This window comes from Mytilus edulis, chromosome 14 (assembly GCF_963676685.1).
Source record: "Mytilus edulis chromosome 14, xbMytEdul2.2, whole genome shotgun sequence".
Taxonomy (NCBI): domain Eukaryota; kingdom Metazoa; phylum Mollusca; class Bivalvia; order Mytilida; family Mytilidae; genus Mytilus; species Mytilus edulis.
The window spans coordinates 70,821,736-70,849,607 of NC_092357.1; the positions used below are offsets into that span (position 1 = coordinate 70,821,736).

A 27,872-nucleotide genomic window follows, 5' to 3' on the forward strand; every position below is an offset into this window, starting at 1 on the left:
TATACCAAGTGGTACTGTTCAAAATAATGTCAAACATTTCTCAATTATTTATTACTTTAAAAAATTACATAATAATGTATTGTTTTGCCAAATGAATTAAAAAAAAAGATTTGATCATATAGAAAATTACTTGTTTACATGTTAAGTAACGTCAAGCGGCAAATATTAGAAGTATAAATACAAGACGATATCATGTTGATACACTAAGTCGTTACTAGCAATTGGAAGGTAGCAGTCTTCCGTTAGATTTGTCCATTTATTTTTTCAAATGAAATACCAATTTGAAATTTGTTTTGGGAAGGGGGACCGAATCAACGTCTTCACGCACTCATAACAAGCATGTACTATCTAGAAGCTTTTTTGACTATCCTCATAATTATTACATGAAGTATATTAACTAAAATTATAATCAACAAGAATGTGTTCAAAGTACACGGATGCCCCCACTCGCACTATCATTTTCCATGTTCAATGGACCGTGGAATTGGATAAAAAATATTTGGCATTAAAATAAGAAAGATCATATCATAAGGAACATGTGTGCAAAGTTTCAAGTTGTTTGGACTTCAACTTCATCAAAAACTACCTTGACCAAAAACTTTAACCTGAAGAGGAACAGACAGACGAACGGACGGACGGACAAACGAACAGACGGACGGACAAACGAACAGACGGACGCACAAACGAACAGACGGACGCACAGACCAGAAAACATAATGCCCCTCTACTATGGTTGGTGGGGAATAAAAATCGAAATATGAAAGATTTAAAACAAACTCCACCGGTACAAATGAAGAATATAATCTATAAGTGCTCTTGGTAATCTAGATCAAGTGTTGTTCAGTGTTACTGTACCTGAATTACATAACATTTGATAAACATATAAAGGCACAATATTTGCTTAGGAGGCCATCTGGGATTTATTTATAATGAAGCAAGATTAAAGCACGAACCAGCTGCATTTATATTTAGATAAGAGCTTTAATTGTATTTCTTTCATGTCGGTTGTAGTTATTTATGATTTTGTTTTTTGAATTACAATAAAAATAAAATTGAGAATGGAAATGGGGAATGTGTCAAAGAGACAACAACCCGACCAAATAAAAAACAACAGCAGAGGGTCACCAACAGGTCTTCAATGTAGCGAGAAATTCCCGCACCCGGAGGCGTCCTTCAGCTGGCCCCTAAACAAATATATACTAGTCCAGTGATAATGAACGCCATACTAATTTCCAAATTGTACACAAGAAACTAAAATTAAAATAATACAAGACTAACAAAGGCCAGAGGCTCCTGACTTGGGACAGGCGCAAAAATGCGGGGGGGGTTAAACATGTTTGTGAGATCTCAACCCTCCCCCTATACCTCCAACCAATGTAGTAAAGTAAACGCATAACAATACGCACATTAAAATTCAGTTCAAGAGAAATCCGAGTCTGATGTCAGAAGATGTAACCAAAGAAAATAAACAAAATGACAATAATACATAAATAACAACAGACTACTAGCATTAACTGACATGCCAGCTCCAGACTTCAATTAAACTGACTGAAAGGTTATGATTTCATCATATGAACATCAGGCACAATCCTTCCCGTTAGGGGTTTAGTATCATACCATCATAACATATATGAGAAGAACATAACCCGTGTCATGCCAACAACTGTTTTTAGAATAAATGTGTTTAGTTCTGATGCAAAGACCTTATCAGTGACTCAATATTAACGCCAAAATATGATAAATACATTTATTATATTTTTGGAGATTTGTAAAGGAGTTATATCGTCGTTTATAACTATTGCTGTAAATGTCTTTTGGTTTTGTGAGTCCTTGTTTACTCCTTGGTTTTGATTATTATTGTTTTACTAGACCAAGAATTACAGCACCACAATCAAAATCCTGAAAATGAAATAGGTACACCAGCTGTGACTCTTAACCGTGCTTTGTATTTTGGTCACTTAATTTTTATGATGCTTTGTGTTCTGGTCACTTTTTACTATGCTTTGTATTTTGGTCACTTTTTAACATGCTTTGTATTTTGGTCACTTTTTAACATGCTTTGTATTTTTGTCACGTGTTATCATGCTTTGTATTTTGAGATACTTTTTAACATGTTTATGTTTTGGAATTCGACGTTTAAACACGGAGGCAAATTTAATTTACAGCAGCTAAAAAGAAATTCCATGAAGACAAAACTCTAGGTCATCGGGAATTTACTATCATTGACATGAATGAGACAAGCCTACTTTACACATATAGGCCGTTGAATGTGCATGATGTACGTAAATATTTAGCCGGTTTCTAAAATAAGATTCTGTTTTTCAGAACATTGAAAAATTTCCCTTGTGGTGTGACTTATATTAGTATTGTAGTTTATTTTACCATTATAAATAAGTCTTACCTGAAGTTCAGTACATAATTTATATCTACGTCTAGTATAGAGGTTATTGTTATAATATTGGGATATAAATAAATACACTTCAATATGTTGTTTTAAAAGATGGCACTTTAACAATGGGCCATTCCAGTTAATATCTGCTAAAGGGGGATGGATGGTCCTTTCTGAGGGGTGTAAAATATATACATCTTAGGATGAAAAATTTTGTCCTGCATTTTTTTTAGTTGTAATCTCTGTCCTGCCTTTTTATTTTTCACTCTATTCGGTCCTGCTTTTTTTTTTTTTTTAGTTTATCCTGACTTTTTTTACTTAAATTGTCATCCTGACTTTTTTTTTTTGCAAGTGTCTCATCCTGCCTTTTTTTTAACTCAAAACTCCTGTCCTGCCTATTTTTTTCAAATTTCATCCTAGCCCCCCGCCCCCCCCCCCCCCCCCATAAAAATCAAATGGTAGCTCCCTAAAGACTAAAATGTCTAAATGACACGAATTACTCAAATGACAAATGAGTAGCCAATTAACTTGACTATGACTTGGTCTCTGGTAGGGTGTTGTCTCATTGGCCGTACCACATCTTCTTTTATCTATATGACACTTTGAATAGCCATTTAACTTGACTATAGACACGGATAAGTGAATGACAACTAGGACACATTTAGTAGCCAGGTAACACGACAACTAAAGTGGAATCTTATTGTAATATTATTTATGATATTGGTTTTCATCTTGATGTCATTTATATAGTATATTGAATACTAAAATGGTGTGGAAAGGTTAATATTTACTGTACAATTTATTTAGGATTCCGACTTACAGGATCTGTTCCGTAATTGACCCGGATATTATACATGAATATTTTCGAGGAAAACTTCAGAGTTCAGTAAAGCCAGAGCATATAATTGTATTATATGCCTCTGGTAAAGCCGTTGATGTTGTTTTAGTTTCATTAGCCTGTTTATCTATTTGTCTAGCTTAAGAAACAGCCCAGCTGAAGGACGCCTCCGGGTGCGGGTATTTCTCGCTACATTGAAGACCTGTTGGTGACCCTCTGCTGTTTTTTTTTAATTTGGGCGGGTTATTGTCTCTTTGACACATTCCCCATTTCCATTCTCAATTTTATTGCATGAACAATTATAACAAACAATAGTTCAGCAAACGCATACATCACAAGAAACGGATTGCTGCCTCCCCAGAGAATCGCTTTTTTATCACCTCTTTTATGTTAAGGAGCTACCATTTGATTTTTAGGGGGAAGGGGGCTCGGATAAATTTGAAAAAAATATGCATGATAGGAGTTTTCAGTTAAAAAAATAAAGGCAGGATGACATTTTAATAAAAAAAAAAAAAATCGGGTTAAACTACAAAAAAAAAAAGGACAGGACCGAATAGAGTGAAAATAAAAAGGCAGGACAGAGATTACAAGAAAAAATGCAAACAACATTTTTCATTCTAGCTCCCTCATAAAAATCAAATGGTAGCTCCCTTTATATGCACACGTACAGAGTTATTTCTTATAAGCCATATGGGTGGGTGAAATCTTAATTACAGTTCGTATTGCAAGCTTTCGTTTTCATAGTGATTTTGTTTTTGTTGCATATTTTTGTGGTATGTTTCTATGTCTATTAACCCCTGTTTCATTTGAGTTTATTGTCCTATGGGATTATGACATTTTGATTATTCTACATTGGTCCTTGTAGGGGGTCTCATTGGGGGGTTCCGATCCCGGATCCCGCTTACTGTTTTGTCAGATTCCCGTATCCCGCTTACACTATATACGTAAGCAATTCTCATTTTTTTTGTCATTTCCCGGGTCCCGCAAGACCTCATTTCCCGTTTTCACGACATAATAATTTGACTTTCACGTGTCACGCTTACAACAAATCGGCAATCCCGCGTCACGCTTAGACCCCAATGAGACCCACCTTGTAAGTATATGTTAACATTGTTTGTCAAGCTATGATAAGATAAATCTACCTATGACCCTGACCTATGCAGATCAAATGTACTTAGACTTCCGGGTAATGACCAATATCTGAACATTTTGTTTTTGTTCCAACTTTGTCAAAGCTGTAAATCATTCTCAGATTTATCTCCCTTGATCAATATTTGAAAAAAAATTAAGTCCATTTTACTGTGTCATGGCTGTTGATCATGCGTGCATAAGATTTATGTCCCTTGACCAGTATTTGAAAATATTTATTGTTACAACATGTATTCGTATTTTACTGTTTTTTTGCTGTTGACTATTCATAAATAAGTTTATATCCCCTTTATTTTCATTTGTTCTTTTAATTGTGAAGTAGAATCTATGTAACGACAAAGTCTGGAGACATATCATCTCAAAAACCAAAATATATTGTTCAAATGAAGTCATGATAGTTAGGAGCAGAGAGGTTAAAGATATATTATAAGGATAAAAGACCTTGGGGTACTAAATCCCAAAACCAGTGTTTTATAAGCTGAATCTGATGAAAATACTTAGAAGTATAAAGATAGGACAACAGAACATATATCCCAGAATATCAATTAGGCAAATACGTCAAATTTTGGTCTGTCAACTAAATACTATTACCGTAAGTTAGTAAAGTTAAGTATGACCAATCAATCAATCTGAACGTATTCCAGTCAAATAATCAAATATGGAACCAATAAGTAGATAGAGTTAGCACTTTTCAAATAAGCTAGGCCTACTAAACTTAAGTGTATGCAGGTAATAATGCATGGCTCCAACTTGGCACCAAGAGTAAATATAAATTAAGCATAGTTCACCTCAGCTCTTCGGAGAACAGATATCGACCCCATTAGCCAATAATATATAGTTTCATACAATAAATGTTTGAAACTCGAGAGAAGAAAAAGTTAGGAAAGTTCTAGTCGAGTATAATTTTTATGAAATTAACGATACTAAACATTAAGGCAAAAAGTTCAATCTCAACGATGGTGTCAACTGACTATAGAGTGGTCTAGGAATGTTTACTAGCCATTAGATTTGTAATTTCATGTATTATAGTACAATCGATCAATTTTTAAATTCTATTCTACATACATGTATATATAGTAACGAACTTTGAGTGTTTTGTTTTTCTTTTTTCAGATAGGGGTTATCTAAAAATAATAGAACTTTTAGTGTATCGTTTTCTGTTTACGATATAGGTTATCTCAAATAGTAATATGAGCTTTCCCTAAAGCATACAAAAATTATGTCAGACGGCAAATTTACAGAAAATGTCTGTATGAAGTCAGGAATAAGACAGTTCACTCGGTTCGTCGGTAAATAATATAGAATTAAGAATAGAAATGGGAATGTCAAAGGAACAACAACCCGATCAAAAGAGCATGCAGACAACAGCTGAAGGCCACCGATAGGTCTTCAACGCAGCGAGTAAATCCCGCACCCGAGGTGATGCTCAGCTAGCCCCTATATACAATTGTGTACTAGTTCAGTGGAAATGGCTACATTTTGGCAGTCTTTATTGACTTTATAGTACATCTTGGTATTTTTGTTTATACTTTTTACAGCAAATTTTACGTCAAAATAAAATCCTCTGTTACTAATTCCTAATTCTAAAGAGCGCCAATCTTTTTTTTACAACGACACATCCTGGATCTACGGCTGCTATAAGAGCGATTTAAACATTCTTAAGGATCACTGATATCACAATGTGTTATCACTTAACTATAGATGACCATACTTGTTCAATACAAGATAAGTTCAGCAATGACCACATATTTGTTCAATACAAGATAAGTTTAGCAATAATACCGAAACGAATTCCTGAGCTAATCGCATTCTATAGATAGGAAAATCTTTTAGGAGACGTAAACACACATTTTTTTAATTTTAATTTGTTTTCATCTGGCATTGAATAGTTGGACGCCGTATATTGACCCCTCAATGTCTGATTTTCTTTACCATATCGATGCTGTCATGTATATATATCTCAACATCTTCTATTAATATATTTTCATTTAAAATTAACCTTTTTCTTATGCAAATGGTTCTATTTCAGCAAGCATTCATTATTTTCAAACGAGCTGTAATGAACACATCTCGCTTTAGAATAGTGTGATATTATTTATATAAATGAGATACAGTAGACATAGGAGAGTCATTTTACGCGTTTAATAAACCAGAGGCGGATTTAGGAGGGGCAGGGGGCCCGGACCCCCCTTTTTGGGAAAAAAATTGGTTGCTTATATACATGTAGGGAATCATTGAAGCGTGACTGGAGCGGGCCCCCTCTTAGGTCAGTCAGTGGGCCCCCACTTATGAAAATATCTGGATCCGCCACTGTAAACAGGACAAACTAAAAAAAATACAACTATTACATAAGGAAGAGATGTAATATGATAACAATTGAGACAATTATCCATCAGAGTTCAAATGATGATGGCCTAGTATATAACAAAACAATTTACAAAACACAAATATGACAGTCATGTATACAAACGACAACCACTAAATAACACAGGACTTGAACAAAAAGAATGAGTCGGAATCGACAAAAACAACAACATGCGTGTTAGTGTTCACCGTCTAACCTTTCACGGTGATTTAACAGTACTGTATTTGTCTTGTTTCAATCTTTTTTATGATGCGTACACTTAAAAGTTGGTGCACTGTTGAATTCTAAATCACAGTAACACCAATTGCATATATTATATTTCTATTTAAGCATTTACTATTAAATAGTTTGAATAAAGTAAGAAATAAAAGTTAAAGCCTACCTCGGGTTCCATGTTTTGAGTTTTAATCCGTTCGAGAATATCAGGTATTTTCTTGTTTGTGGCGATAGTAGGTCGACTCTGTTATCACACAAGTTACTGTTTGATTTATACTGATAAACATTTTATCTCTTAAAATTTAAATAGTTTTTAATTATTAGGTAAACTGCAGCGTCTTTCGAATGTTGTTGGGTTTTTTTCAGACCAAAAGTTGAATTATTTTTTATTTAATAAATACAGATGACGAATTGCGAAATAAGACTAAACGTACTAACAAGTCTTGTATTTAATTGTTTTGGCCTTGTGTTAGACAAATTCAAAGCAGATCGATTTTCACTGATTATAAAGGTAGAAGTCTTTACATTTCGCTACCAAAACTATACACAAAAATACTTGTTGTTTTTATTTTTATTGGTTTGTTTTATGTTATGTTATTTTACCTTACATTTTAATAAAATTGAGAATGGAAATGGGGAATGTGTCAAAGAGACAACAACCCGACCAAATAAAAAACAACAGCAGAGGGTCACCAACAGGTCTTCAATGTAGCGAGAAATTCCCGCACCCGGAGGCGTCCTTCAGCTGGCCCCTAAACAAACATAAACTAGTCCAGTGATAATGAACGCCATACTAATTTCCAAATTGTACACAAGTAACTAAAATTAAAATAATACAAGACTAACAAAGGCCAGAGGCTCCTGACTTGGGACAGGCGGAAAAATGCGGCGGGGTTAAACATGTTTGTGAGATCTCAACCCTCCCCCTATACCTCTAACCAATGTAGTTTGTTTGTTTGTTTATTGTTTTCTCTTTTGTCATATCTTTACCATGTTTACGACATTCGGTGTTAGCCAATAATAAAAAAGAGATCTCTGAAATTTACATAAAACATGATGGTCATTAAAAGAGGGGCGAAAGATACCAGAACTGTCAAACTCATAAATCGAGAATAAACTGACAACGTCATGGCTAAAAATGAAAAAAAGACAAATAATAGGCCTAGTACACATGACACAACATCATCAATTTTCGTCTAACATATACGTCACTTCAAAATCACATGTTCCTGGCCAAGGCCATGAACAATTAAAACAGAAGCCACCAATGGAACATAATAACACGTGCTTTGTCTGCCAATGAGACTAATACTAAGTACATAGACAGGGAAACAAAATAACGAATATATGCTCCAGAAAACAAAATGAACCATGGAACATGATAAGAACACGTGGTTTGACTGCAAATGAGACAGCTATACATTAAGGATGTAAACAACGTACATATTAAAAGTCAAGTTTATTTGTAATATTTGTCAACGCCAGATCAACCAACTACTGGGTATTCTTCAAACACGGGTGAAATTAGGTAACCAGAGAATGTACAGTACACTTCATCGGTTGCTCCATACATGTACGTTTTGGCGCCATTTTTAGAGTCTACAGCCATAACGTAAACTTCATCACCTAGAATGAAAACAGTATTTGAACAAATTGGATGATGATTAATTTGATATCATGTTATTTAAATTTTATTTTACAAGTCATGTGTTATTTAATTTTATTTTACAAGTCATGTGTTATTTTCTTTTTCTTTATTACTCGGTAATAAACGAAATATTGTTGTAGGTAATAAGCAAATAAATACTTTACTTATCAAGTGACATGTGAAAAAGTTTTGTCTCAATCTCAATGTAGATCGATGGTATTTAGCATGGAAAATATACAATTCAAATGCAACCACTACAATGATCTTCATGGCCTCGCTCGTCGAGAGACCCCAGGGGTTGGAGCCCCCCTTTTTTTGGCCGATCAATGCATTTGAATGGGAGCATATAGTTGGAACCCCCCCCCCCTTTTTTTACTCTGTGTTGGGAACCCCCCTTTTTAAAATGGCTGGATCCGCCACTGGCTGTATAATTGCTAACGAGACGACACACCACAAAAATCCGAAGGACGTTGATTTCAGCAACTATAGGACAATGTACGGCCTTCAATAATGAGCAAAACTGTAAAGTCGCCTATATGTTTTAAATACCCGACATGACAAAATGTAAAATAAGTCAAATGAAAAAAAAACATAACCTGATTTTGATGCAAAACGATAAACGAAAAACATATATGACTTTAACCAACGACAACCAATGAAGTACTTGCTCTTGACTTGGGACAGGCACATATAGAATGGGTATATTCAAATGAATGAGTCAATTGGCCCAAAATACGAAAAGTTTCTACCTTCTTTTAAAAGTTGACAGGTTTGCACTTGAGTTTATCGTTAATTTGACTTACTTACAGAAAATTCTAACTGCAAAGTTCGACTGATAAAAAATAATCAGCATTAACTTTTATACAGTCTGTACCTACCAAACTGACAAAAAGATTAGATCGATAAAGTATATTAAAAATATGACGATCAATAACTGCCTTAATCAGACCAAATGTTATACATTCAATGCTTACATATCATCAGATCATCTAACGAATTAAATTGAAAACGAAAGTATAAACCTACTAAGATTTTAAAACTACATTTTGTGAATTTCTCCGTTAGTCTAAGAGAACATTAGTTTACCTATTAATTGAAATTGGCTTCAAACAGCTTTTCGTAACTTCAAATGCCTTTAGATTTACGTTAAACGAAAAACGAAAAACATATATGACTTTAACCAACGACAACCAATGAAGCACTTGCTCTTGACTTGGGACAGGCACATATAGAATGGGTATATTCAAATGAATGAGTCAATTGGCCCAAAATACGAAAAGTTTCTGCCTTCTTTTTAACATTCATATTTATATTCATTTGGTGATTTGCGTCTATTGTGTCTATTTATTTTTATTTTTTTTCGTGCTCCGTACCTATCTATCTTTCGTGCTCCGTACCTATCTATCTTTCGTGCTCCGTACCTATCTATCTTTCGTGCTCCGTACCTATCTATCTTTCGTGCTCCGTACCTATCTATCTTTCGTGCTCCGTTCCTATCTATCTTTCGTGCTCCGTACCTATCTATCTTTCGTGCTCCGTACCTATCTATCTTTCGTGCTCCGTACCTATCTATCTTTCGTGCTCCGTACCTATCTATCTTTCGTGCTCCGTACCTATCTATCTTTCGTGCTCCGTACCTATCTATCTTTCGTGCTCCGTACCTATCTATCTTTCGTGCTCCGTACCTATCTATCTTTCGTGCTCCGTACCTATCTATCTTTCGTGCTCCGTACCTATCTATCTTTCGTGCTCCGTACCTATCTATCTTTCGTGCTCCGTACCTATCTATCTTTCGTGCTCCGTACCTATCTATCTTTCGTGCTCCGTACCTACCTATCTATCTTTCGTGCTCCGTTCCTATCTATCTTTCGTGCTCCGTACCTATCTATCCACTTGTAAAAGAGGTTTTTGTAGGTTGTTCTTATACTGTGTTGTAACACTACTCTCACATGTTTTTAGCAAGTCGCTCATACACATGTTTGACCCACCATGTTCTTTATGTGCCAGTCCAAGGTCAGGAGCCTAGGATTCTTTGGTTTTATTTATATGTCTGTGAAATTTGTTATTCGTAAATGATAATTTTATAAATTATCACGCCGGATTTGCTGTTTGAATTGTTTCACATTTGTCATATTGAGGCAATCAGATTGATGTTGGGGCCTAATATAGCATAATATACGGCATGTTTTTTCTTATTGTTAAAGGCCTTCAGATTACCTATAACTGCTCATTGTTAAAGGCCTTCAGATTACCTATAACTGCTCATATTCACCATGTCCACGCTAGACAGTTGTCTGGTTGACAACCATATAACATCTTCTGTTATAATTTGTATACCAAGGTTGGTTACTGTTTAACGAGAGCTTATGGGGAACCATTATATACAAGGATATGAAATTGTTATCGTTAAAACGTGGGTTAAAATCGCATGTAGTGTAAACAGGTGTGTCAGTTTCTTGTCAATTTACCTGTCGTTATAAAAATGCCCTTTTTATCTCAATTAATCAAATTCAATTTAATTAGTTATCAAATTCGGGTATTTATTTTTAACGCGAAGTGGATTTGCAGCAGATTATTGATGCCCTCTTTGTTTAGCGTCCTACTTAACGTTGTCTGGTCTTTTTCTTCTCTCGACGTATTACTATATTGTATAGATGCGACATATATAATTATAAATACACTTCTAATAGCGTTGTTCTGAATTGTGTCTATAATTGTATTTAATAAAGACAGGTAAACAGTGAACAGCATAGTTAAAAGAGCTTTTTGCTGTTATTGGACCCCCCTTTAGCCCCCTCTTAGAACAGAATCTAAATATTCCACAAACCACCTCGCAGAGAAAAGAAAACAAAGTCTATGCGGGTCCCCAACGATAGGAAAGGGTTTATCAGGGTCTGAAGGGGTGTCTTTATTTCTGTATAATCTTTATATTTTCAGTGCTTTTTCTCCATTATTTTCTTCGTTATTTTTTTTCCCCCATCCATTTAGGGGTCATCCAGACCCTAATGTGTGAAAACGGAGGTTACAATCAACTTACCTTTAGATATATGAATGGCGACTGAGTTTCCACCGGCTGAGTAGTCATTGGCAGTATGTCCGTATACAGATACAACATAATGATAATTATGGTACAACTGAAGCCAAACTGTTTTGTCCTACAATGTAGATACATTATATGAATAAGGAGATGTGGCTAAATTTCCAATGAGATAACTATCCACCCTAGTTTAAATGAAGTGGATGTGAGTAGTTATATAATAAGCAACCGTACGGCCTTCAACAATGAGTAAATTACAATGTTTTATAAGTTAACAGTAAGAATCATCAATGATACTGAAGAATCGATTTGAGACAGAATGAAAATATTTTATGTCTTTACTCTAAAAAAAATATTTATGAAAATAAAAAAAAAGTTGACATTTATATATAAACTTATTGCAATAAGTACACTTTCAGTATAGTTTTGATACATATGGGGTCAATATGTTCTGTCCTATAAAATAAAGATAAAAAAATAATTCATCCTGCTATCAACGTGCCACACAGAGCTTTTGTCTTACAATGATAAAACAATTATTAACTTATTCAGTGGGGGCGTAGAGGGCGTACGCATCCCCCCTTTGATGGCACTTTTTTTTTTTATAAAATGATTAATAATCAGCCTAGACTTCGTGAATTTTGCTGTGTATTTAAATTTAATGCGACAGTTCTCCACTTATAAAGATATTTTTTCACTGTAATATATTATTGATTATGTCAAAGTTATGTGATTAGCTACGGTGGAGTTGACAATACCAAAACGTCGAAAAAAAAAACCGTCACTCAGTCATTTTGAAATTCAGTAACTCATGTTTAAGCTAAGGATGACGCCTTCAAAGTATTGAGCAAGGACGTATTGACTTCTTTATCACAATTCCACCCAACAGAAAATTATACTACATTACACTCTAAAAAAAATCGGGCGTATTCTTTTTGGGCGGGGGGGGGGGGGGGGGGGGTGGGGGGGGGGGGGGATTGCATGTGAATCCTATATCTGACCGGAATGTCTGTTCCGCCGAACTGATATACTGAATATTTTTTTCAAAGCCCGACTGTAACCGGCCTGCTGGGTGTGGCCTATATGACTCCATGTGTCGAACGTTATTCACAACTTCATTTTCGTTTCCGATTCATTCGTAGCCTTTTGGTTGATTTGTACCCATCGCTTCCATTGTTGGGTGAAACATTTCAAATATTCCAAATATTTCAATGGATAAAAATTTCTTGTTTGTTTTTCTTCGTGTTGGTCGTAATTGTAAATTTCATTGAATAGCCGTATATCTTGTTCACAACAAGAAATCTGTAACATAACCATACAACAAACGGGATTTTCCCATGTCCATTTTTACTGACAAATTCCACTTCAAATATATTAAAAAGTACATATAGCTTTGGATCCATTGAATTATTTTATAATAGACAATCAATGTAGAGAATACGGCACCAAAAATGTCCAGCCCCTACACTTTAACTAAAATGCATTTTACACTTAAATTTATTACTTTGCCCCCACTTTCCAAAATCCTGAATCCGCCCCTGTTATTAACTAATATACTAATTTTGATATCTTTATGTTCATACGCTGAATAACAAGAGAGAGAAATCGAACAAAATTAAGAAATGTAGATGCTAACAATCAGTCTTTATCCATGTAAGAGTATTTTGACAAGATTGGTGCTGCTCAGCCTGCCAGGTGTTTTTCTTTGGAGTGTTTTGTGCTCTTGTTTGTTTCTTTGTCGTCTGTCGTTTATTTTTTTTTATCATGTCGTTGTCTGTTTATCTAGAACGCGTTAGTTTTGAATGTCCCCTTGGTATCATTTACCTCTTTTTTGATAAATATTAAAATCATTAATTCAATTTTCAACTTTTTGTAAATTTCTAAGTTTAAACAAACATTGTATTATTTTTTGAATTATTTCCCTTACAACATATGTAGAGGAAACAAATGTTACTAAAATTTTTTTCCTTTTTGTATTCACCAAATCGCTTAATAGGCTATTACAGGAAGATGTTTTGTTAAAAGGGGGAAATAACCTAGATAGAAAATAAAATAAACCAAAGGCAGTATTACATGTTTACAAGAAAACAAGCAATACACATACTAGCTTTCGAAAAGAGATTTGTCTTTTAAAATATACCAGGTTTGGGTGTTTATGTTACATGCGTATAAATATATGTTAAATTACTCAATTAACTTATTGAATATGATACATAGAACAACAAAAACATACAAGACTCTACGGGTACAGACCACCGTGACAAACAACCAACACATGAATTCTCCGAAAATATAAACGAAAGCATTTAAGAAACAAAAAAATTACGTATCGTCCTTTAGGTATCATTACCTGCTTAGAAAGGGCGTGGAACTGGAAAACATAGATACCACTTTGAGGACATCTAAATCGGCCGGAATTGCTGTCATATCCAGAACCGATGTTGGTGAATATTCTGTCAAAATTAACTGTTTCGGAATGAGTCAAGTTTAATGGACGAGTTAGTCCAGCAGAGAATGCCACAGCTGGTATATCACCTCCTAAAATAGAAGATTCAAAGGCCAAGTTAGTCCAGCAGAGAATGACACCGTTGGTATATCACCTCCTAAAATAGAAGATTCAAAGGCTAAGTCAGTCTGGCAGAGAATGCCACCGTTGGTATATCACCTCCTAAAATAGAAGATTCAAAGGCCAAGTTAGTCCAGCAGAGAATGACACCGTTGGTATATCACCTCCTAAAATAGAAGATTCAAAGGCCAAGTTAGTCCAGCAGAGAATGCCACCGTTGGTATATCACCTCCTAAAATAGAAGATTCAAAGGCCAAGTTAGTCCGGCAGAGAATGCAACAGTTGGTATATCGCCTCCTAAAATAGAGTATTAAAAGGCCAAGTCACTCCAGCAGAGAATGCCACCGTTGGTATATCACCTCCTAAAATAGAAGATTAAAAGGCCAAGTTAGTCCAGCAGAGAATGCCACCGTTGGTATATCACCTCCTAAAATAGAAGATTCAAAGGCCAAGTTAGTCCGGCAGAGAATGCCACCGTTGGTATATCACCTCCTAAAATAGAAGATTCAAAGGCTAAGTTAGTCCAGCAGAGAATGCCACCGTTGGTATATCACCTCCTAAAATAGAAGATTAAAAGGCCAAGTTAGTCCAGCAGAGAATGCCACCGTTGGTTTATCACCTCCTAAAATAGAAGATTCAAAGGCCAAGTTAGTCCAGCAGAGAATGCCACCGTTGGTATATCACCTCCTAAAATAGAAGATTCAAAGGCTAAGTTAGTCCAGAAGAAAATGCCACCGTTGGTTTATCACCTCCTAAAACAGAGGATTAAAAGGCTAAGTTAGTCCAGCAGAGAATGCCACCGTTGGTATATCACCTCCTAAAATAGAAGATTAAAAGGCTAAGTTAGTCCAGCAGAGAATGCCACCGTTGGTTTATCACCTCCTAAAATAGAAGATTAAAAGGCCAAGTTAGTCCAGCAGAGAATGCCACCGTTGGTATATCACCTCCTAAAATAGAAGATTCAAAGGCCAAGTTAGTCCGGCAGAGAATGCCACCGTTGGTATATCACCTCCTAAAATAGAAGATTCAAAGGCTAAGTTAGTCCAGCAGAGAATGCCACCGTTGGTATATCACCTCCTAAAATAGAAGATTAAAAGGCCAAGTTAGTCCAGCAGAGAATGCCACCGTTGGTTTATCACCTCCTAAAATAGAAGATTCAAAGGCCAAGTTAGTCCAGCAGAGAATGCCACCGTTGGTATATCACCTCCTAAAATAGAAGATTCAAAGGCTAAGTTAGTCCAGAAGAAAATGCCACCGTTGGTTTATCACCTCCTAAAACAGAGGATTAAAAGGCTAAGTTAGTCCAGCAGAGAATGCCACCGTTGGTATATCACCTCCTAAAATAGAAGATTAAAAGGCTAAGTTAGTCCAGCAGAGAATGCCACCGTTGGTTTATCACCTCCTAAAATAGAAGATTCAAAGGCCAAGTTAGTCCAGCAGAGAATGCCACCGTTGGTATATCACCTCCTAAAATAGAAGATTCAAAGGCTAAGTTAGTCCAGCAGAGAATGCCACCGTTGGTATATCACCTCCTAAAATAGAAGATTAAAAGGCCAAGTTAGTCCAGCAGAGAATGCCACCGTTGGTTTATCACCTCCTAAAATAGAAGATTCAAAGGCCAAGTTAGTCCAGCAGAGAATGCCACCGTTGGTATATCACCTCCTAAAATAGAAGATTCAAAGGCTAAGTTAGTCCAGAAGAAAATGCCACCGTTGGTTTATCACCTCCTAAAACAGAGGATTAAAAGGCTAAGTTAGTCCAGCAGAGAATGCCACCGTTGGTATATCACCTCCTAAAATAGAAGATTCAAAGGCCAAGTTAGTCCAGCAGAGAATGTCACCGTTGGTATATCACCTCCTAAAATAGAGGATTAAAAGGCTAAGTTAGTCCAGCAGAGAATGCCACCGTTGGTATATCACCTCCTAAAATAGAAGATTCAAAGGCAAAGTTAGTCCAGCAGAGAATGCCACCGTTGGTATATCACCTCCTAAAATAGAAGATTCAAAGGCCAAGTTAGTCCGGCAGAGAATGCAACAGCTGGTATATCACCTCCTAAAACAGAAGATTCAAAGGCCAAGTTAGTCCGGCAGAGAATGCCACCGTTGGTATATCACCTCCTAAAATAGAAGATTCAAAGGCCAAGTTAGTCCGGCAGAGAATGCAACAGCTGGTATATCACCTCCTAAAATAGAAGATTCAAAGGCCAAGTTAGTCCGGCAGAGAATGCAACAGTTGGTATATCACCTCCTAAAATAGAAGATTCAAAGGCCAAGTTAGTCCAGCAGAGAATGCCACCGTTGGTATATCACCTCCTAAAATAGAAGATTAAAAGGCCAAGTTAGTCCAGCAGAGAATGCCACCGTTGGTATATCACCTCCTAAAATAGAAGATTAAAAGGCCAAGTTAGTCCAGCAGAGAATGCCACCGTTGGTATATCACCTCCTAAAATAGAAGATTCAAAGGCTAAGTTAGTCCAGCAGAGAATGCCACCGTTGGTATATCACCTCCTAAAATAGAAGATTCAAAGGCTAAGTTAGTCCAGCAGAGAATGCCACCGTTGGTATATCACCTCCTAAAATAGAAGATTAAAAGGCCAAGTTAGTCCAGCAGAGAATGCCACCGTTGGTATATCACCTCCTAAAATAGAAGATTCAAAGGCTAAGTTAGTCCAGCAGAGAATGCCACCGTTGGTATATCACCTCCTAAAATAGAAGATTCAAAGGCCAAGTCAGTCCAGAAGAAAATGCCACCGTTGGTATATCACCTCCTAAAATAGAAGATTCAAAGGCCAAGTTAGTCCAGAAGAAAATGCCACCGTTGGTATATCACCTCCTAAAATAGAAGATTCAAAGGCCAAGTTAGTTCAGCAGAGAATGCAACAGCTGGTATATCACCTCCTAAAATAGAAGATTCAAAGGCCAAGTCAGTCCAGAAGAAAATGCCACCGTTGGTATATCACCTCCTAAAATAGAAGATTCAAAGGCCAAGTTAGTCCAGAAGAAAATGCCACCGTTGGTATATCACCTCCTAAAATAGAAGATTCGCATGCCCAGTTAGTGCAGTAGAGAAAGAAACAAGGTGAATATCATCTCCTGAAACGCGTCGGTTCTATGATCAAAGAGATGAAAAACAGATCGATGCAGGAAAATGTTTAGTAGTCGCAATGGAAACTGAGTAATTAGAATAGAAAAGTTTAAGATTGAAAACAATTATATATATACATATACATACCCTGAGACATTGCCAGACCGAATACTCCCGCTAGAACAATAAGTAGTATCATCTTGTTATCTACAAAGAAGAACACAATAGTTTAAATGACAACATTTTATCCAATTCACATTCACGAATCGACGTTTTCTCGAAAATATCTCGAAAATATCTTTCAGATGAAATCAGAGTTGGAGATAAAGATTGCTCTAAGAATTTTTCTCGTTTCTTGCGTTTGGAAATGTGTTTAATCATATTTTTGAATAATACTATCGATCTTTTGAATAATACTATCGATCTTTTGAAATATTATTTGACTGAGTATTTTATGCCGCTATGTATATTTAGTAAGGAAATTCAGAACAATTAGAAGACTACCAAAGATCCATCACATTTTCTAAATAAAGTAAATGGTTTACAAGCATCGTTGTAAATATAACGGAATTTGATGACATTGTCGTACAAGTGAGAGGTATTGCACTATAAAACCAGGTTCAATCCACCATTGTCTACATTTGAAAATGCCCGTACCAAATCTGGAATATGACAGTTGTTGTCCATTGGTTTTTTATGTGTTTTTTTTCATCATTTGATTTTGCCATGTGATTAGGGACTTGCCGATTGAATTTTCCTCGTATTTTTTGTCATTAAACTTTTTACATGGATCGTAACTAAATCTGACGGCTCCTATGGCCAACTTTTCCATTAAAATTAGAATTTGTTATGAAAGAAACAAAAGACAAACGTTTATTTCCACTTATACATAGCAAGTCTAAGCCAAGTAATGAGCATAGATACCCTAGACGAGGAAGGTTTCTGCTTCAATTGATTTCACAATGCTATCATTTTTTTTCTCATCAAGACAACTAAATATATAATACCAAGATCAGCAGATTTTTTGGTTTTTTGTTATCATCTCCTTGTATTTTTGAATATCAATATTATGGTAAAATGTTAATAGAAAACGAAAAAAAGACTCGACTTACCTTGTACACTTTCCTGTATGTTATATCTGAAGAAAACATATGGCACCTTTCACACTGGGTCACGGTACCAATCTTAGATAAAAGATAAGACGTATACATTATCGTTGTCCTAAAAATCCTCAAGGTAAGTTTGATTTAATGTTTGTTTTAAAACTTTTATATTTATTTTTCATTTGAGATCACAATGTTTTACTAGATTTTCTTTTCTAAATTGCATGTTCATGCTATATTTCCTGCCGGACTAGGTTTTGTTTCAGATGTCTTGGGGAAAGACGCAATTACATTCAAAGACAGTTGAACAATTTTCTTTATCTTATTTGCCATTCCTAAACCTATTTTAAGGTAGATTTATGGTATACCGCCATCTTGGATTGTGCAATCCCAGTAAAGAATCGGTAGAGTTATTTGCCCAAATCTTCAAATATAGAGACAGATTTGCATTAATTTATTGGTTAGACTGTTTATAAGACTGTTTATTCATATATAATGACTTGGCGATTTATTGTTTAACCCAAACTATTTGAACAGAATGATATCTAATTTTGTGTTTTAAGAATATTTTTTTTACAAATAAGCCATTTCAGAGGAGATAACTCTTTTAGTAAAAAATATATACTAGACTGATAGAGATTTTTTTACATTTTTACTTATAGCAAGAAAACAAGTTCGGTGACACTTTTTTTCTTTTTATTTTCTTCAAACATATTAAAAAACCTATCTTCTCACAATTTGTTTCAAAATTCTATCTCATAATTTTTTTGAAATGCACACAAATGTGTTTTTCATGAAGAATCTTACCAAATTTAGGCAATTTTCAATGACTCATAGCTTGGAAAATAGCACGGTGAGCCGTATTTTTTATTATATATTTTGAAAAAAGCAATGTTAAATCTTTATTTTGACAAAGTTTAAGAACATCCTGTCTCAACAAATATATATCTATGATATACATTAAGCGACACGATGCAGATTTTTACAGCTAAACTTACTACTCGGTTCCGTTTGCTCGTGGACCCCTTCCTGTTTTCCTTTGTTATATCGATCTATTATATACAAATTAATTATTAGAGATTTTTTTAGGATATTATTAATGATGTGTTTTTATTTGTATTTGATTGGGACTTCCATATATTTCAAGTTATATGTTAGAGTCAATTTTCTATGTCTAAGTATTCTATATTTAGGCATGAATGCTCATTGTTGAAGGTTGTAGGGAGACCTATACATTTTAATTTCTGTGTCGTTTTGGTCTCTTGTGAAGAGACATTGGGGATCACTCCACATATTTTTTTTATATGAATATCCGCATAAGAGACCACATAATTTTATTAACTAGTAATAAAAGTAGTCCGGTTAACAATTCAAATGACTTCGCTAAACATCGGTTCTATTCGGCAACATTCGGAATCAACATCGAATTATGATTTCAAAATAGGAAGGCAACATATTAGATTGCCATAATAAGTATTGACATGGTGATATCACAAACGATTTATTCTCTAAAATAGTTATATAATTGAAAAACAAAGGATATGGGTATCCATATCAATCTTGACACAACATCAGTACATTCAGAGTAAAAATACACAATTTTTATTATACTATAATTATAAAAGTTCAAAAACCTCAATAAATCTGGATTCGTTCCCTCAGAATGTATAACTGTGGTATTGGCTTTGCACATTGTTGAAGGTCGTACGGTGACCAATAGCTGATAATTTATGTGTCATTTTGGTCTCTTGTGGAGAGTTGTCTCATTGGAAATCATAATACATCTTCTTTTTTTATAACACATATCAGATATTTTTAGAGATATAAGAATGTGTTAATCCCGAATTTCTTTACTATTCGTGTTTTCTGTTATTGTACAGTAAGAATGAATTATGGTTAAAAAGTGTCAATAAATGTTGGCGCTTGCTTTATTGGAATACAAGTACCTTATAAAACACTTTTTCAATTGCTCCCAAAAATGAGGTTATTGCCAGAACAAGCTGCATTATTTCATGTAAAGGGGTGTTCTTTCTAAATTGATTTACATCCTTACAGTTTTTTCCAAATGAAGCAATACAAACAGACTGCATGATTTCCACTTTATTTTCTCTTTTCAGATGTTAAGATTTTCCGGTTTAATAGCCTTGATTTTAGTGCTACACTATACTGATGCATTTTTTCCTTTGATGCCAGGAGATCATGGTATGTGATTGGTTACTTATCAATCTTTCAAATTGTTTATTTTCTGTACAAAGTAGTGTTCATAATCATATCTTGTCAACCGGTTCTGATTTGCATGTAATATATATTTGCCACTGGACGTTCACTGGACGTTCACTGGACGTTATATCTATACATATAATGAATATATATGTATAGATATATATATCAATTGTTGCAATTATAAAATATAGTGACAAGTCAAAAAACAAATTACAGCATATCAGTATACCACAAAAATTTTAAACATGGTAAATCAAGAGTCCCCTGTCCTCAGTTTCATTATAACAAATAGAAAAAAGTAGAATAACAAAAATACCGAACACCAAGGAAAATTCAAAGAGGAAAGCTCTTTATATAATGTCAAAATGAAAAGCTTTAACACATTATTCCTGACTTGGTATAGACATTTCCCACTATAAAAACCGTAGGATTAAACAGGGTTTTATGTTTGCAAGGAAATATATTTTCAATATTTATCTTTTTTATTTCAGTAATTCCACATCATATGCTTCGAGTTGCACACACTAACAAGTTCGTGGCATTCTCAGCAGGTTTGACACAAATTGCGACACTCCACGCCTCCCACAATGATACAGTTCCATACGATAGAGTCTTCCTTAACATGGGAGGGGGATACAACAAAACAAATGGAATATTTACCAGTCCAAGAACTGGTACCTACGTTTTTATGTACTATGCCTTAGCTCAACAGAACAAACAACTGCAGCTGGATTTGTACAGAAATGATGACTATATTGTTGGTTCTTATGCTCACGTGACGTCTGATTATGGCAGCGTCAGTAATTCTGTCATTCTAGGTTTGGATGAAAGTAAGTTATTGTAGTTTGATTGGTTTATATACGCACGTTACATCCGATTATGACAAGTCAGTAATTCTGTCATTCTAGGTCTAGTTGAAAGTAAGTTACTGTAGTTTGATTGTTTTATATACGCACGTTACATCCGATTATGACAGTGTCAGTAATTCTGTCATTCTAGGTCTGGGAGAAAGTAAGTTACTGTAGTTTGATTGGTTTATATATACGCACGTTACATCCGATTATGACAGTGTCAGTAATTCTGTCATTCTATGTCTGGATGAAAGTAAGTTACTGTAGTTTGATTGGTTTATATACACACGTTACATCCGATCATGACAACTGTCAGTAATTCTGTCATTCTAGTTGTAGATGAAAGTAAGTTACTGTAGTTTGATTGGTTTATTTACGCACGTTACATTCGATTATGACAGTGTCAGTAATTCTGTCATTCTAGGTCTAGTTGAAAGTAAGTTACTGTAGTTTGATTGGTTTATATACACACGTTACATCCGATCATGACAACTGTCAGTAATTCTGTCATTCTAGGTCTGGATGAAAGTAAGTTATTGTAGTTTGATTGGTTTATTTACGCACGTTACATCCGATTATGACAGTGTCAGTAATTCTGTCATTCTAGGTCTGGATGAAAGTAAGTTACTGTAGTTTGATTGGTTTATTTACGCCCGTTACATTCGATTATGACAGTGTCAGTAATTCTGTCATTCTAGGTCTGGATGAAAGTAAGTTACTGTAGTTTGATTGGTTTATATACACACGTTACATCCGATCATGACAACTGTCAGTAATTCTGTCATTCTAGGTCTAGATGAAAGTAAGTTACTGTAGTTTGATTGGTTTATTTACGCACGTTACATTCGATTATGACAGTGTCAGTAATTCTGTCATTCTAGGTCTAGATGAAAGTAAGTTACTGTAGTTTGATTGGTTTATATTCGCACGTTACATCCGATTATGACTGTGTCAAACATCTGTCACTCTAGTCAGGATGAAAGTAAGTTACTGTAGTTTGATTGGTTTATATGTGCACGTTACATCTGATATTGGCAGTGTTAGTAATTCTGTCATTCTTGGTCTGGATTAATGTACAAAAAATGTAACGAGAATTAATAGTCCGCAACATACTACACAGAACAGTTCAATATTTATAGCTAAAACCATGTATTGAATAATATTACCGGGATTTTTACAGGTTCTCCGGAAATGTTAACTTGAACAATTCCTGTTTCACTACTAAAAACCGCCGTATTACTCCTGACATAAGTGAAAACTTAGTAAACTTCTCGATGCTGAATCCCATTTCTTTTTATTATGTATGATTTGATATACAATGTACAATGTAATTAGTAATTAGTTTTCTAAGAACTTTCAAGGCAAAAAATCTGTTGTACTGTTCCATAAGCAACAAGACGGGTTCCACGTGTGGAGCAGGATCTACTTACCTTTCCTGAGCACCTGAGATCACCCCTAGTTTTTTGTGGGGTTCGTGTTGTTTATTATTTAGTTTTCTATGTTGTGTCATGTGTACTATTGTTTTTCTGTTTATCTTTTTAATTTTTAGCCATGGCGTTGTCAGTTTATTTTCGATTTATGAGTTTGACTGTCCCTCTGGTATCTTTCGTCCCTCTCTTTTCCACATGTTTGGATCAAATATATTTTGCACAAGAGCCTAATCCCACACCTTTATAGTGGACTTTTTCTATATTTATTGTCTAACTACCTGGTGAACAGTGAGCTAGACACGCAACAAATTATCATCCTATCTGTAGAATGATTATATTTTATTACATGTGATGTTTTAATTCTCCACAGAAGACACAGTTCACATCAAGGCCCACACAGACGACTACTTGTACGGTCAGCCTGATGAGATTTATACATCGTTTACTGGTTTCCTGTTGGTACCAGACGAGGGCAGAACACAGCACGGATCACATGGACAAGGTTCACTAGGATAAGGTTTTCTTACTTTGTAACAATATGTTGGTATACTTGTTGGGGATCCCGCTAACATTATAACCCCGCTATATTCTGTATGTAGTATGTGCCTGTCCTAAGTCAGGAGCCTGTATTCATTGGTTGTTGTATGTTTATGTGTTACATATTTGTTTTTCGTTCATTTTTTTTTTATATAGTTTTCTCGTTAATTGTTTAACATTCTCATTTCGGGGCCTTTTATATATATACGGTATGGGATTTGCTAATTGTTGAAGGCCGTACGGTGACCTATATATGTTGATTTCTGTGTCATTTTGGTCTTGTGGAGAGTTTCTCATTGGCATTCATACCAAAATCTCTGTATCACTGCTGGTTGTTTTGCATAGAAGTCGGCTTCCAAAAAAAATGGTCATGTGAAGGATCGATGGGTGGGTTAAGGGTCTTTACGACCTGTGAGTCCGTCCTTCCGTTATTCCGTTCCACATATATGTTCCCTATTGGAATATGTTTATCCACAATATACACTGGTTTGAATAGATGTCTGCTTCCCCGTGAATAGCCACGGACTGTGAAAGTAGGGTGGGTGCCGAGGGTCGGCTTCCCCGTGAATAGCCACGGACTGTGAAAGTAGGGTGGGTGCCGAGGGTCGGCTTCCCCGTGAATAGCCACGGACTGTGAAAGTAGGGTGGGTGCCGAGGGTCGGCTTCCCCGTGAATAGCCACAGACTGTGAAAGTAGGGTGGGTGCCGAGGGTCAGCTTCCCCGTGAATAGCCACGGACTGTGAAAGTAGGGTGGTTGCCGAGGGTCAGCTTCCCCGTGAATAGCCACGGACTGTGAAAGTAGGGTGGGTGCCGAGGGTCAGCTTCCCCGTGAATAGCCACGGACTGTGAAAGTAGGGTGGTTGCCGAGGGTCAGCTTCCCCGTGAATAGCCACGGACTGTGAAAGTAGGGTGGGTGCCGAGGGTCGGCTTCCCCGTGAATAGCCACGGACTGTGAAAGTAGGGTGGGTGCCGAGGGTCGGTTTCCCCGTGAATAGCCATATCAGGTTCAAGTAGTTTCCCATACGGCAACTGGTTTGGTTACATTAACTTGAAACTAAGTAATTTGTGATGTTGACTTTTAAAATTTTGTGGCAAACTATTATTTTAGCCCCAATTTTTGTGTTCCTGGAACATAGAAATGTGATATTGCCATCTGGGTGTGGTGACCTATGTTCTTGTCTTAGCAAAACGATTCACTCATCTACCCTGCTAGTTGTTATGACTAGAAGTCAACTTCTAAACGAAGAAAGTTCTGAAAGTTGTTTGTGCACTGGTACATTCATTAAATAAAAGTAAATATAAAGCGATAGATCATAACCAATCTTAAATATTTGTATAAAAATGCTCAAGGAATTGGAGGTAAATTGAAAATGAAAACTATATACGCAGTCTTTCACAAATAAAGTATGTCTCCCGGGTACACTCTGACTATATACGCAGTCTTTCACAAATAAAATAGGTCTCCCGGGTACACTCTGATGCCTTCCATTGACCATATTTATCTAGATTTATACACGTCTTGTCGATACGAGATTGTGGTTCGTCGTACTTCCAGTTTGTGTAGCTTAGGATTCCTGATAGTTCTTTATTCCATCTCCACACATTACCTGCCTTGTAACCTTTGGTATACAATCTTAGGGTCAGGTTAACGTTATCTAAAACTATAAAAAAAATCACTTCAGTTCAATTCAAATATTTATTGCCATATAAAACTTAAACATTAAGTTTGTAAAAATAAAAAAAATAAGAAGACAATATAACTAAAATTCACATACATACATGTATACACAATCATTGATTCAATTATGTACAGTAAACAGTCCAGCGTCCCCTGTCCTCAGACAGTAATAATGATTTATTTACTTGTAATGGTGTTGATGGATTGAGTATAAAATTCTCCATTTTTCATCAGACAAATCTTTAAAAGAAAAGTTTCAAATACAGACAAATTTCACACGACATTTCATTGCATACACGATAATAATAACCATCACTCCAAGTTTACAAGTCAAATGTCTATGCTTTTCCCCCTGCTTACAAGCTTTAGTAACCATGTAACCTCAAGTTTCCAAAGTATTTTATAAAAACACAAAATGAAAAAGAATTGTGCTTTGAAACAAACAAAATATATAATTATGACTCAGAAATATTTCTGAAATGAAATGCAGGGTAAATTCCTACAACTGTCATATTCAAAGGGATTATTTTTTTCTACCCTTTTTCGTATGAAACCGGATGTGACGTACTTTGATTTGGTGGTATTACACCTACTACAGCTGACCGAAATGTTACCTCCCTTATTACCCAGACACTCTAAATATAAACTATCTTATCAAACTAGAATGTGACATCTGATTCAAACTCGAATAGCATTTAAGGCAATAGGAGAATCCAAAATCAAGAAGTGATTTTATTAAATTCAATTGTTACATATATTATATACATTTGTATCAACAAGATAAATTCACGTTAGTCAATAAGAAAATATCCTTACTATTTAGGTTAATCCATAGAAACAGATGAAACCTTTTACTTTCCGCCACTTTCTGAAGCTTTTCCAATCATGAACACAATATAACATTTATGATTATGGGGTTTGACTTTTTAAAAATACAAAACTATTATTTTAAATTAACTCACCCCTGGGCTGTTAAGAAAGTCCTCTTTATCTATATCTGTCTGTTTCGATGCTTCGTCTATACTGATCAGGAAAACGCCATCTGATTTACCAATCTCACCAGCACTTTACCAGTCTAACAGGGAATCAGTGTATATTAACTTCATACAGGGCCCGGTAACTGACATTTCCACGTATGGCGGTAAACATTCACCTGCCAAATATAAACAAATTAGGGCACATCTAGAATTTACACTGTTTAAGTCTATTTATTTAATATGCTGGCTGCAACTGTTTTATCCATATAGGGGTTCTGGACTTTTGATTTCTGGAGTTCCTAGTGAAGGTTATTCCGGAAACACGTGACATGCACACGCACTGTGCGCACGTTTCTCTTGGAAATATATATATTGACGTGCTCTTTATAATATCTTGGGATTTATGAAAGGCATGATATAAATTATATTTTGAAATAATTCAAAAATCGATTATTTGTTTTGTTTAACCCCTCATTATCAAAGACTACCATGAGTTGCTTCCTTTGTATCTATCACTTTCTGGGTAAAGATTGCATGACATACAATCAAACCCCAGATATCTAAATCCTCCAAGGCATATCACTACTTTTGAGATACACAAAATATAGTGCACTGATCAAAACATTTCATACATCCATTTCAAGAAATGTATCAATGAAATATATGCTCATATATTCAAGTTACAAAATGAAGATATACTTGTCAAGCAATTGGCTTGACTTTTGCAAGGTGTAGGAATATAATATTTGTTCTAAAATATCAATGAAGTCTACTCATTGTAAAATTCATCTTTAAAAATTAAGTTATCTTCCTTTGTTCAGAATTTTAGTTGAATCAACTAGGCCTGTTTTACCCTGAGTTGCTTACAAGAATGTACAAGAACTTTGATCTCTATTTTATCACCATGTTATCGCTCGTTACTTGTCGCTTTTGGTTGTTATGCCCCACCTACGATAGTAGAGGGGCTTTATGTTTTCTGGTCTGTGCGTCCGTCCGTTCGTCTGTTCGTCTGACCCGCTTCAGGTTAAAGTTTTTGGTCAAGGTAGTTTTTGATGAAGTTAAAGTCCAATTAACTTGAAACTTAGTACACATCTTCCCTATGATATGATCTTTCAAATGTTAATGCCAAATTAGAGTTTTTACACCAATTTCACGGCCAACTGAACATAGAAAATGATAGTGCGTTGGGGCATCCGAGTACTGTGGATACATTCTTGTTTTTTAAATATTTTGGAATTACTATACGGTATCGATTTTGATCATTATTGCATGTTGAACGGTGACCCTGTAAATGTTTACATCATTATTCCTTAGTCTTTGTTGGAAAGTTGTTTCATTTGCGATCGTACTTTAAGTCCGTATTACTATATATCAAAATTGCATGTATTTTATTTTACATTTGTACATATTAACATATTTATTGTTTAGAGATGCAAGTATAATCAGTGCAAACTAATCTTTTTCAGCACCAGGCCAGGGAGTTTTCCTGACACCCTCACCAAACAAGAAGTAATACGTTAATAAAAACATTAAACCCAATCTAACTGATACTTTTCAATGTCCAGTTTCATAATCAAGCAACTAGAAAGTTCTCCTGAGACGCAGTGTAGATTGATTGACCGATTGTTGGTTGTTTAACGTACACTGGCATAGATAAAATGCGGGATTTACGAAATTTCCAATGTAACTGCAGAATGAGATGATAGTGGGACGGAATAGAATGTTTATCTTGCATGCCGCGATTTATATATTTTTTTTTTCGTTAGATTCATGTTAAATTA

The 27,872-nt window shown here is 35.3% G+C and overlaps 3 protein-coding genes across 4 annotated transcripts in view; 1 reads left to right on the top strand and 2 right to left on the bottom strand.

Annotated features, from left to right (window-relative positions):
- Nucleotides 1–7,267, bottom strand: part of LOC139503491 (sodium- and chloride-dependent glycine transporter 2-like) — a 34,980-nt gene extending 27,713 nt beyond the window's left edge. The window contains exon 1 of the mRNA XM_071293279.1: nt 7,124–7,267. Within this exon, the coding sequence (XP_071149380.1) occupies nt 7,124–7,135 (12 nt within the window). The 5' untranslated portion in view covers nt 7,136–7,267. The remainder of the gene's footprint in view (nt 1–7,123) is intronic.
- A 1,134-nt stretch (nt 7,268–8,401) lies between these two features.
- LOC139503495 (complement C1q-like protein 4) lies at nt 8,402–18,486 on the bottom strand. The gene is made up of 5 exons (XM_071293284.1): nt 18,405–18,486; nt 17,440–17,499; nt 13,993–14,180; nt 11,643–11,760; nt 8,402–8,583 (listed from the first exon to the last, which is right to left on the bottom strand). The coding sequence occupies exons 2-5, from the start codon at nt 17,489–17,491 to the stop codon at nt 8,444–8,446; spliced, it is 498 nt and encodes a 165-aa protein (XP_071149385.1). The 5' UTR covers nt 17,492–17,499; nt 18,405–18,486; the 3' UTR covers nt 8,402–8,443.
- LOC139503493 (cerebellin-3-like) lies at nt 18,435–27,630 on the top strand. Of its 2 annotated transcripts, none has more exons than XM_071293282.1 (5): nt 18,435–18,528; nt 20,513–20,597; nt 21,110–21,448; nt 23,270–23,416; nt 27,558–27,630. In XM_071293282.1, the coding sequence occupies exons 2-4, from the start codon at nt 20,513–20,515 to the stop codon at nt 23,413–23,415; spliced, it is 570 nt and encodes a 189-aa protein (XP_071149383.1). In that variant the 5' UTR covers nt 18,435–18,528; the 3' UTR covers nt 23,416; nt 27,558–27,630. The 2 variants fall into 2 exon arrangements, with proteins under 2 accessions (XP_071149383.1, XP_071149382.1); XM_071293281.1 differs by having other exon boundaries at nt 23,270–23,401.
- The last annotated feature ends 242 nt before the right edge of the window (nt 27,631–27,872 follow it).